The sequence below is a fragment of the Colobus angolensis genome, unplaced genomic scaffold, assembly GCF_000951035.1.
Source record: "Colobus angolensis palliatus isolate OR3802 unplaced genomic scaffold, Cang.pa_1.0 Scaffold214, whole genome shotgun sequence".
NCBI classification, from domain to species: domain Eukaryota; kingdom Metazoa; phylum Chordata; class Mammalia; order Primates; family Cercopithecidae; genus Colobus; species Colobus angolensis.
In genome coordinates, this window is record NW_012115311.1 from 4,215,781 (window position 1) to 4,228,693 (window position 12,913).

Sequence of the window (12,913 nt, forward strand, 5' to 3'; positions counted from 1 at the left end):
GTTGATCATGTTTTTATGGCTTATTTGCCGTCTATATATCTTCTGATGCTGTCTCTTCAAATTTTGGTCCCCATTTTTTATTTGAGTTTTTTTGTTTCCTCATTATTATATTTGGTTAATTATACTTGATCGGGGAGAAGCTGAGGTACAAAATACAGGTTTTTTGGATGGTAGAAACTCTCTAAATCTTAACTTATTCTATGAGTGGATGGAGAAGAGTTCATCTTTCATCTAGGTAGATGTTGTACTACTTATCAATACAATGAACACAGATGGGTAAACAGTGTTATGATCCAAAATGTTAATTAAATTGTGAACTTATTGAATTTTATGTATCTGTGTGACTTTCAAGCAGCAATTTTCCAAAAGAAGAGCTATGTGGATAACTCAACCTTAGGAATGTGATGAAACCAAGCGCAACTATACTAAAAGTTTTTCTTATATTGGAGAGTCCTAGTACATACAACTACCACCTTTCAGATGTTTTCTCTCAGACAATTCTTATACATATATTTTCTCCTACATCCCTGGAATTCTTTACTAAGGGTACAGTGCTGGACTACATTAAAGCCTTATGACCCTTCTTTATTCCAGCCTTCAATTTTTTTCATCCCATTGCATAAAAGCCCTGTCTTCACTAGATGACAATTATGTACTAGTTGCTTAATTCCTTTTTTGTCTAAGCAATGTAATGTTTTATTCCAGTTAAAATATGCAAGTCTTCAGAAAGCTCTTAGGAAGATTTAATTGTAACAGAGGACTGATATAGGAGATGATTTTAGATATATGACCTTTTTCAGACCTTCAAAAATTGCATTATGTGTACAGCTGACTGCCTATGTGTAGGGTCCCCTCATTTCATAACATTATTGATACTTTTCTCTTCCTTGTTTCTTTTATTTATTGCAATTTATTATCCATCCTTGTGACAAAATAAGAAAAATTTAAAAATATGATATAAGAAACAGAGGAAAACTGAATAGTTTGGAAGACAGGGATCTAAGGCCACAATTCACCACTGTGATATTTCTTCAATTTTTCCAGAATGTTAATTTGGGCTAACAATCATATTTAATAAAACAGTGTTATAAACAATGTTATCTAGGTTTTAAAATTATTTATGATCTTGAAATACATTTGGAACATTTGAAATAACAATTTTAATGTAAACTATAGAGTCAAAAACTATATACTAGACAACTACTAGAAAATGAGTAACTGTCGACATTATGTTTTAAATTGTATCTGGCAAAAAGATATGCTAATGTCTAAACCCCAAGTGCCTGTCTCAGAACGTGACTTTATTTGGAAATAGATCATTGCACAAGAAATTACTGAAGATGAGGTCATTCTGGAGTGGGACAGACTCTTACTCCAATATGACTGGTTATCTTATAAAAAGAGAGATGATGTGAAATGAGGCATACAGGAAGAACGCCATGTGATGGCAGAGGCAGAGATTGGAATGACATAGCCATCAAGTCAAGGAATGCCTTGAATTCACAGTCACTTACCAGAAGGTTGCTAAAGTCCAGGAAAGATTCTACCCAGAGTCTCAGAGAAAGCATGGCACTGCCAACACTCTGGTTTTAGAATTCACATTTTCAGAACTGTGAGAAAAAAAAAATCATGTTGTTTTAAGCCACCTAATTTATGGTACTTTTTTACGGCAGCTCTTAGGAACTAACACAACGAGCAAATAAATTTTAATAAAATCTCTATACCATATGGAGATACAGTTTATATATAAAACATTTCAATATCCACAATAATAGCAGTACCTTTGGTCAGAAAATAATCAGTGAAGTCCTTATTCATATGCAGATTCTTTGGGTTGCAGGTTGAATTCCTTTGAACTATTGATGGTTATAGGTCTAAATTTTCAGTGACTAATATGCTCGTGTACAGTAGTTTGTTCCTTATTTTCAAGTTATCCTTCACCTTGCCTCATGATTTGTCCTTACTTATTGGGATGTGCATTTTCTCAGGAAACTAGCATGAAGGCCACAGAGACCAGGATAGGAACAAGCAACGCTTGCACGTGTGGCAAGTGGAAATGCTGGAAATGACAATGATGAGGGAGAGGAAATGATACATGCCTCATTTTTAGGAACATAACTTAGGCTGTTTAAAAACAGAATGAGAGAGAGAAGCTCATTATTCAATAACCCTTGTAAAAAATAAAACACCTAGATGAGAGAGATGGCAGAGGAGCTGGAGAGATGGTGCAGCCAGGGAGGAACAGCCCAGATGTTTGATCAGCAGGAATCAGTGACAATTAGATGAGCCAATAAAGAATAAAAAATAAAATGATGCCAAAGGATAACTTCCATTTGACAAATACTTTACTCCATATTCCTATCTGCTTTGTGAAAATGATATCAAAGACTGACAGAATTATAGGGAAGTATAACTCTTTTTGGCCGTTTTTCTCTTTTTGGGGGCTCTTTCATGTGTCGTTTCTGTGCAGTTGCCCCTTCTGTTGCCATACAAGTTGGAGCAGATAGCACAACCTGAGAGGTGGGTGACTGTGTGGACTCTGCTGTTTCCAAAATACGTAACTTTTTCTCTGTATATTATAGACTAATTTAATTCCAACCTCAACTAACAGATCATTTAAAAACTGAGTATTATTATGATCTTTTTTAAGCCCAGAAAATTTGTCAGCCAAGATAGTCTGCAGAGCTTTTGTCAGGGAGACAGAAAAGAGATTGGAGAGCATAAAAGGAAGTGAATTTATTCTTGACCCTAAGGCTACAGTTTTAAAATTCTGCTTCCAGGACCTAACACATTGGAAACAAATATAACCCTTCACATATATTATTTATATGTATAAATTAGATGGGTAGAGAAAAACTCCATTCTGTGATATCAACTTTTGATTCTGGAAAGAAGGTATGAAATGAGTTTCCTATTTTATAAGGTTTTGAACAATTTAATTTTCTCTAAAACAATAGGTCTTGATATTATGTTAAAAGGAATAGAGAAGGGAAAAGCAAAATGTTTATATCATTTTATTTCATAAGAACAACTAGTATTCATTCCCATTCTGTCTCTTTTTTCCTTTCTGAATTCTTGCCCTACTGGAAGATAGTAGGGCAAGAAATACAATCTTTATTTTAGGACAGAAAGAATGCTAGCATTGAAGCTTGAAGACATGAGGACTGTTAACTTTTCCTCCTTCCCTAGTCAGTAAAGGTCAGGAGGCTCAGATCAAAGAGATCCAAGAAGATGTCCAAAGTGAAAAGGCACAGTTCCTTCAGTTTTGGGACCTAAATCTCTGGCATTCTTCAGTGTTCATTCTTCAGTAAGAGTCTCTCCGGGAGACTTTAATTAAAAGTGAAACACAAGTTCTGAACATGCCACTCCACTATGTGGAAAATGTCAGTGGCTCATTAGAGACTGGAGAACCAGCCCATTCATGTAAGGCCAGGATCTGAGACTTCCTCACTGCTTTCTATCCACCATTTTCATCTATTACCTACATGATTCAAAAGTCAAATGGTCGTTTCTTCAGTACAGTATAATTTTCTGCCTCCACACCTCTATTCTAGTTTTAAGAAAGCATCTAGGTAACTACCTAGAAATAACTAGCATTATTTTCATCTATTTTCCATAATAGTTTGGAATAATGTATATGTGCTCTGAGAAGGGTACTGGTGAATAGAGGTAGACTTTGTACCAACTGCTACCCTTTATAATTTTCAAAGAACAAACATTATTTATTGACTCGACCTTCCTACCACCTAAATTGGGTTTTGTTTGCTTGCTATTTTGTTTGCTAAGTTCAATGTTGGGTTTATCACCCACACACATATGCTTTATTTCCTTTACCTTTCTCATTTTCAACTTTCCATTACTGCTCACTCATCGTCTCAGATCAATTGCCAAACCAATTTTGAATGCAGACTCAGGAATGGTTTCAGAAGTTGAATCAGCTTCTGCCTCACCAACACTATCATCATATGAAATTTAGTTATCGTCTTCCCTTCTGGTTATGTGACATCAAATGTGGTGCCCCTGTAATATGCATTTAGCTCTTCCTTGAATCCTGATCTGCAAATCTGAATTTAACACGTATATTTAAGAAAATGCTAAGGTGATTTTATGACTGGATAGGAAATTTTTGAACTTGATAGAGCCAGGGCACTTGTTGGCCAAGAGAGTCTGCAGAGAATAGAATCTGTAGTTTATCAATTAGTCTTCTTCATTATTCTCAAGCATTTTAGCCAATGTCTCTCAGATTTGATTAAAGCTTTATTGATTTTTTGCCTTTTAACAAGGCTGAAAAAACTTAATTGGGCAACTAGTTATCTTATTGATATTCCCTTATGCTTCAGTTATTATTATCTTGTGAATGTAATTTCCTTGAATAAATCTTTTAATTATTATTATGCTGAAAGTGAACACACATTATACACTTGGGTATATATGTCTATAAGTTATTGTATACGTATAGGGACATATGTGTATATACATATGTCCTTATGTGTGTAAACATGTGTTTATATACAATAATGGTGATAGTATTTATTGAACATATACTATGACCTAGGAACTCATACTTTTCATATATTAATTCATTTAATTTTTCAATAACCCTGTGAGATAAGTGTTTCTACTATCCCCATTTTACAAGTTGGGGAAAAGACACAATAATAATTTAATAATTTATTAATACTCATACAATCAGGAAGCAGCAATCTAAGGTTCAAATCCCAATGGGATTTTTCTAAGGCTTATGTGCTCTTAATCCCTACAATATCCAAATACATTATACAAAGTACAGTAGATTTGCCATATCACTTTGGAGTCATGATGAAGGCATATGGTGGTGCATAGGGTTAATATCTGTGAGAAACTAGGTGTAGGTATTTTCTTTCTTTTTTATCCAGGATCTTTATTGCCTACTCATGTTTCTCATGCCCACTGAAGCCCAGTCTGTCTAACACTGGTTTAAGTCCCCTATTGGTATCCATGATTAATGGTGAATTAGTCAGCTATCATCCTTTGCTTGCGATTACACTGTGTTCAGCTTTTCCACTTGCACAAGAGTTCAGTGATTTGGTGGGGATTATTGTTGATATTTGTGTGTTTATTCCTGTAATTAGATATTATACTAAACTACACCATAGAATATCTGCTTGATGTGTGACTTCTATGCAATTCCCTTTAAAGGCTTCTTTGCAGAGCTAAATTTGCTTGTTGATAACCTTAATAAGCAGGTTGACTTTAAATGAGGAAAGCAAAAACCAGGAAAATAGTAAACATTAGAAAAACTAGAAGACTATCCCACATTATTCAAAGGTCTTTCTGTAAGGCAGTGGTTATTAAAAGTTAGTCCTCCCAGCACTTTGGGAGGCCGAGGCAGGCGGATCACGAGGTCAGGAGATCGAGACCATTCTGGTTCACACAGTGAAACCTCGTCTCTACTAAAAATACAAAAAATTAGCCGGGCGTGGTGGCCGGCACCTTTAGTCCCAGCAACCTCCAGAGGCTGAGGCAGGAGAATGACCTGAGCCCGGGAGGTGGAGCTCGCAGTGAACGCAGATTGCGCCGCTGCACTCCAGCCTGGGCGACAAAGGGAGACTCCGTCTCAAAAAAAAAAAAAAAAGTCCTTGGAGTCACCTAGAGAACTGGGCAAAATGCAGAGTTTAGGGCCCCACCTTGTACCTACTGAATCAATCAGACACTGGGGTGGGGCTCATGTGTTTTATGAGCCTCCAGGTGATCCTGCTGCTTGCTCAATTTTGAGAACCACCCCTGTATGGCTCGTCCCTATCACTCAAGAACTCGTGCACGCTCACACACATACACATATACACACACAGACATTCCCAGGGTTTCGGGGTCAGCTGTATACTGCTTACTTTGTAGACATTAGAATATATATTTACGCTGAATTGAAACTACTCTTTGAATATTTATCAGATACAACGGAGCTATAGGTAATTTCGTTAGACATCAAATCCTTTAAACCAGTGTTTATCAAGTTTTAACATTCATAGGAATCATGCTATGCAGATTTGTGTTCAGCAGATTTGAAGTGGGACCTGATATTCTCCATCTCTAACAGCCTTCCTGTTGATTTCAATCTTACTGGCCTCAGGCCACAAATTGAGTTGCAGCAATTTAGACTCAAGCATGTCCTCAACAAATATTTTCATCCATATCCCAAAATATTGTCACAGTTTGCCTTTACATTTCATCTCTAGTATATCTACAATTGGTTACAACCTTCTAGCACACGACATTTCTCATCTGAGTATACTTATCTCTATCCCCATGTTTTTAACATGAAATTCTTTTAATCTAACATAAAACACATTCACTTACAAAGCTGTCACTGTTGAAATCTATCTGTTATTTCAGGCTTAACTAACCAATTCCACCTCCTTTCTTAAATTTTCAGTTTATTTCATGTCAGACATACTCTTATATACCCTATACCTCTTTTTAAACAAGTTATATAATGCTCTGTATGAAGTTATCCAGTTACATAATTAGTCCCAATGTATTTTGAGTTCCCAGAATACAGATTTATGTGGTTCTTACATATCATGGCACTCTCCTCACTTATCTGGCCACTCTCAGACTCATATATGATGCTGAATACTATTGGCTTTACTAGTGTTTCACCTGTCCTGCAAAGGCAGATGAAAATAATGTTTTGATTAATGAAACCGGTGGGTCCAATTAATCATGTGGTATGACTATGCTCAGAGGGACTAGAAGAATTGTTTAATGAAGAACATGACCAGAGGTATCACCAGGAAGCAGGGAGAGACAGAGACATTTAAAAGTCATTGGAGGCCACGAGGGATGTAGGGGATGAAGTAAAAGATTAAAAATATATATTTTTCAGCTATGGAAAAAATTAATTCCCTGAAGGTCTTCTGCCTGTAAATAATCCTTAGACCCTGCTATCAGCATTATAAAATGAGTTTTTGAAAAGCATTCTGGCAGAGGAAATAACTCCTCCCCCCATGCAGATTATTTTTGAATTGCTAAAGAATATATAGTAATACCCAGAGCACACTGGTGTGTATATGAATTTGTGGTTCTTTTAGAGCAAAGGAATCAGATTGCCCTTATGTAAATCACTATGATACAGCCAATCCAAAGTTTCAACTCTCTTTATAATCACTCGGCAGTCAGTTGAGACTTCCTTGTGACTCTGATGCAGTCAGGACAGATAAAGTCACCAGGATGGTTGTTCCCAGAATTTGGATTTTCTTCCTATAGAGAATGACTACAGTCTGAACTTTGTGTACAACTTTTTAAACTAGAAAAATGCATTGAAAAACTGAAACGATGAAGAAAAACAAATACTAAGTAAATCTGATCCATAGTTACTTTGATTTATTTGTTTTATATATTTTAAATTATTTTCTGCTTACTTTGTCCATACACAATATGTTAGTTCACTTTTCTAGATACTGGATATGGTCTGGCTGTGTCCCCACCCAAATCTCATCTTGAATGGTAGCTCCCATAATTCCCACGTGTTGTGGGAGGGACCCAGTGGGAGATAATTGAATCATGGGGTCAGGTCTTTCCCATGCTGTTCTCATGATAGTGAACAAGTCTCATGAGATCTGATGGTTTTAAAAAGGGGAGTTTCCCTGCACAAGCTCTCTTCTTTTGTCTGTCATCACGTGAGACATGCCTCTCACCTACTACCACGATTGTGAGGCCTCAGCCACATGGGACTGTGCATCCATTAAACCTCTTCTGTAAATTGCCCTGTTTCAGGTGTGTCTTTATCAGCAGTATGAAAACTGACTAATACAATGTAGTGAAGTATCTTGTTTATTTGGTTTTGTTTTGCTTTTATATGCTTTCCAGATTTATCCTCCTTTTTGTTCTCCTTTGTTGCTGTTATGGTTTGGAACTTTCATATTTCTAGTAGTTAATTTTAAATCATTGATACTGGATCTCTCTTATTCTATTTGTAAAAATGAGATTAGATTCAATGGTTTTCACAGTGTCTTCAATATTTGGAATCCCATGACTCATTGATTCTATAAATAATTATGAGATCAGACTTTTCAAACTTTTTAAAGGTTATCGAAAGAGATGGGAAGTCTTTAAAATTGTTTTCACAGCATACTTTATAAGTGCATAGCACAAATGTGAATTTGAAAGTTTTCGTGTTTTAATATGAATTTTAATGGGATGGCAGGAGTTGTGCTGGAATTGGCCAACAACTCTAGAGAAAGAAGGGCTGTAATGAATTGTGTCTAAAAACAAACCTCGCTTCTCCCAATCCTGGAATGGTGCGGAAGATGGTAGTTCCTCTTATGACTCATAGTGCAGCAGAAAGATGGCGTAGGAGGTGGGGGCTGTAGGCTCCCAGCACACTGCAGGCAATGTGATGGGCCACCTGGAGAGGGCATTGCTGGAATGGACTGGTGGCCACTGTCAAAGAATCAGGTGGCCCCTCTCTGAGGGTGTCCTTCAGAGGGAGTTGAAGTAAAGCTAAGCATTACTCCAAGTAATCCAGGTAAACAGAGAGGGAGGCAGACACAGAGAAAAAGACACAGGGAGAGGAAGGAAGGGAGGGTGGGAGGAAGGAAGGAATGAAAGAAGGGAAGAAGGAAGACAGGGAGGGAGGGAGGGAGGGAAAGAGGGACAAGAGATAATTGAAGTGATTTAATCTATGTTAGCAATTGAAGACTGAAAAATCCTGTAATATAAAATTTTAATTATTTCAATCCTTAATTTGATAACTGATTTAACCACCAAACCCATTTTTGCATGGAAAATCTATTAATTACTGGGATACAATTTAGAGAATGCTGGTATAGAGAAGTAAAGAACATGTTTGGTTGAAAGGTGACGTGAAATTACCACAAGAGTATGTGGATTTACAATGATTCTCAGAATACTTTTTGGTTTATTTCAATCCTATGATTAGATCAAATACATAGCCAAATAACATCCACATTTGGGGAACCTTGTGTATTATGTACACTCACTCCTGCTCTTCTTATTCCTCTCCATATTTTGTACTTCTGCAACAACCTCCCTGTGTCTGTGTTTAATGTAAAATTACGTATACTGTTCATTTACTAAGCACTGTATATACTTTCAATAACTAAAGAAAGAAAAAGCACTTTTAAGAATGAAACATAAATACAAAATCATGGCTATCCTAGCACTTTGCAATGGCAGGTGTTCTACGAGGATTAAACTCTGCTTCTTTTAGGTAATTTTATGGGGTATATATGTATGTATTCACAGCAGAAATATTAATTCAAACAAATCTTAAATTATCCTAAGAAAGTTCTCTGTTTGATTGTCCTCAGGTGCCCCATGCTGTAGTGAGATTTTGACCAGAAAGGGCAGAGTTTGAATCCAAGACCTCACTTAGACTGTAGTGAACAAAGTACACATCTTTCTTTTACTCTTTCTGCATGCACGGAATGAGTTACTTAGTACTTAGTCCCTTATAGTGTTTTGTCAATGTATGAATACTGATAAGATGATGGCAACTTCTTGTTATATCTTGCATTTCCCATAGGCTTTCTTAACTCTCTTTTATCAAGACATTTCAGTTGTCCTAAAGTTTAATACTACTAAAAATATTTTATTCCATGGGGAATAAAAAAAAAGAAAGAAGATGGTAGACTATGATTTCTTTATCAAATGCTGATGGAAAGGATTATGTGGGGGAAAAAATAAAACTCTTAAAGAGAACAGTGCTTGTTAACGACCTAAACCACTGTTTGTCAGTACTCTACAGTTACATAAAGCAAAAACTCTATTTTGACTTTCAAATACCTGGCTTTGTCTGGAATAAAATTTAGCTTGACTGTTTACAGAGCTTGAAATTTCCGTAAGTAAGTGCCATACAAGATAATGAGGAGAGTCCTCCCTATCCCAGCCTTAAAACTATACCACTTTATCTGGTTTTATCTGTATTTACTGAATCCATTATTATAAACCAAATTCAGTTGTTTGCATATTTATTTGCCCACTATATACGTTGATAAGTAGATATGCAAGACAAGATGAAGAGAAACAGTTGCATGAAAAACCATTATTCATCTAATCCAAATGGTTGAACACCTCAACTGTTGGATTACTCTTTGAATGTCACCTCATCTCTTTCTTCATCCCCAAACAAAGCACCCTTTCTGCCTATCCAGAGACTGCTTGCTTGCTTACCATCAGAAAAGAGAAAGGAAGAAGTCTTGCCTAAAGGACAGCCATATGGCTTAGAACTAAAGAAGAAAGATGGGAAATGTGGAGTTGGGTGGAGAGACCTGTAAAAGGAAAAAGCACTAAGTTTGTTTTTAGAGTAAGCCTGTTTTATTATGCCAACAGAACTTTTCCAAGTCTCTTACAAGGAACTTACAGCTCTCCTTCAATCAGAACTGTCCATAGGGCATCACTTAATCCCACTATACACTTTCTCACCAGGTTATGCTCTCATTCTCCCATGATATCTTGCCATGGATTGCCTTTATCTTCTTTTTCTACTTATACAAGTACGTCCAAGTGGAAGCATTCTTGGACTGTTCCATCTGAAAGATACAATTTTCTCTTAATTCATATATTGCTTAACTGACCATCCCAATGAGAAAGTTTCAGAAATAGAATCTGAGAAATACTGAGGAAAAAAAGAAATATTGAGGAAAAAAATCCTGGACCAGATATTCAAACATCTTGTAATTTGATAGATATGTAACCTCCTTAACATACAGTAAGTAGTGTCCATGCTACATCTCTAAAATGTTGTCAGGATAGAATGAGTCATGTCTGTGAAATGTTTTGTATAAGGTAATTAGGTATACTTAGGAAGGTGTTTGCATTGTTTATACTGAATTAGGCTATGATGATTCTGGTGAATATTATCTTCTTTCATCTGTTTTTCATATTGCCTCAACCCAATTAAAAGTATATTTAGCTTTTACCTCATAAAGAAAAGTTTGTTTGCTTTTCCTGATGATTAAAGTAATAAATATCTATTACAGAAAATTGTTAAAAGTACATACAATATAAAAATAAAAATTAAGTATAGTGTTGCAACCAAGAAATAATAACTATATCAAAAAAGAGCCACATTTATATATTCTTATATATGTTATATAGGTGTGTATCTTTGTAAACTGCTTTGTTCACTTATCAGTGTATCTTTTGCATATTCCTATTCCCCAGTTCTATTTTTGCTTCCTCAAGTGCAGCCATAGTATTTTGACTTCAGTTGTGTCTCACTAAACATGTCATACTGTGCCTTGGGTAGAATAAATATTCAATACATTGGCTTTATTCACAGAATGACTTAAGGCCTTTTGATTGCTTAAATGTAAAACTATGTGAAACAGCATTTCTGTCTTTAAATATCCCAGCTGTGTTCTTATTGATGAACTGAGGCCACTCCATGTAACTGTGACTTATTTTTCCTCTTCCTTTCCCTTCTGTTTAGTTTGTTGCCCAGCCCAATTGTCAACAGCTGCTGGCATCTCGCTGGTATGACGAGTTTCCAGGCTGGAGGAGAAGACACTGGGCAGTGAAGATGGTGACATGTTTCATCATAGGACTTCTTTTTCCTGTCTTCTCTGTGTGCTACCTGATAGCTCCCAAAAGCCCACTCGGACTATTCATCAGGAAGCCATTTATCAAGTTTATCTGCCACACAGCCTCCTATTTGACTTTTTTGTTCCTGCTGCTGCTTGCCTCTCAGCACATCGACAGGTCAGACTTGAACAGGCAAGGTCCACCACCAACCATCGTCGAGTGGATGATATTACCATGGGTCCTGGGTAAATGTGTTACTATAGAAAATATAATCAAAACATGTTGCTGCCATGGAATTTTGTTGCTCAGAAAATATTCATTAATGTTTGGGAACCTAGGAATGTTTAGAACAGGTTCTGACCATTGTAGCTCCAAGAACCTAACCCCCAAAGCCAAACAACTATTTTACAAGCTGCAGTGGATCTGCTTACAAAAGCAGTTTAAGAAATTGTAACCTTAAGTTTTCGAATTACAGATTTTAATGACTTCATATTCCATGACTGACTATGAGTTTTTTTGTTTATTAAAACTTCTCAACATATCTCATTGACTATATGTAAATAGTCATTCTAATATTCCTCATAGATAAGTCTTCTAAAAGTACATACAGATGACTCTGAAGAATTAGTGATTCTCTACATGAAGTAACTGAAACCTTTTTTAAAAAATCCGTTTCAATTTATCTTTGAGATCTATATTAATTTAAAATAATAGGAAATTAAACAACAGGACATTGGCCACTCTCTTTTTGTTCTTGTCATAGAAAGTTGTGTTCGATCTGAAGCAAACCACTGTAAAGTAGAACACCTTAAAGCAGCCGGTGAAAACCTTGTTTTCCGGCTGGGCGCGGTGGCTCACGCCTGTAATCCCAGCACTTTGGGAGGCCGAGGCGGGCGGATCACCAGGTCAGAAGATCGTAGACATCCTGGCTCACACGGTGATATTCCGTCTCTGCTAAAAATACAAGAAGAAATTAGCCGGGCCTGGTGGCGGGCGCCTGTAGTCCCTGCTACTCCGGAGGCTGAGGCAGGAGAATGGCGTGAACCTGGGAGGCGGAACTTGCAGTGAGCGAGATCGCGCCACTGCACTCCAGCCTGGGTGACAGAGCAAGACTCCATATCAAAAAAATAAAAAAGAAAAAAAAGTAGCTAGTGAAAACCTTGTTTTCCTTTCTCCTTGTTATTATAGTCATGGTTAAAATGTACATTTTAATTATGCTTTTCTCTTTACTATGGTTTGCTGAGAAATCACATTTTCTCAATTTAGCTCATCATTTTCAACCTCTCTGCTATCATATTCACTTCATCATTTGTCTATTAGAAAATATGTGACAAATTTCATGATTCAAAATCTCAGAATTCAGTTTGGGTTACTCTGAACACTGCTG

General features: G+C 36.5%; 1 protein-coding gene across 5 annotated transcripts in view; it reads left to right on the forward strand.

Moving 5' to 3' along the window:
- The window catches only part of TRPC4 (transient receptor potential cation channel, subfamily C, member 4), a 211,042-nt gene that overhangs the window by 144,229 nt on the left and 53,900 nt on the right, over positions 1–12,913 (forward strand). For all 5 annotated transcript variants that reach the window (XM_011942992.1, XM_011942991.1, XM_011942993.1 and 2 more), the window contains one exon: positions 11,435–11,771. In XM_011942992.1, coding sequence (XP_011798382.1) covers positions 11,435–11,771 — 337 coding nt within the window. The remainder of the gene's footprint in view (positions 1–11,434; positions 11,772–12,913) is intronic.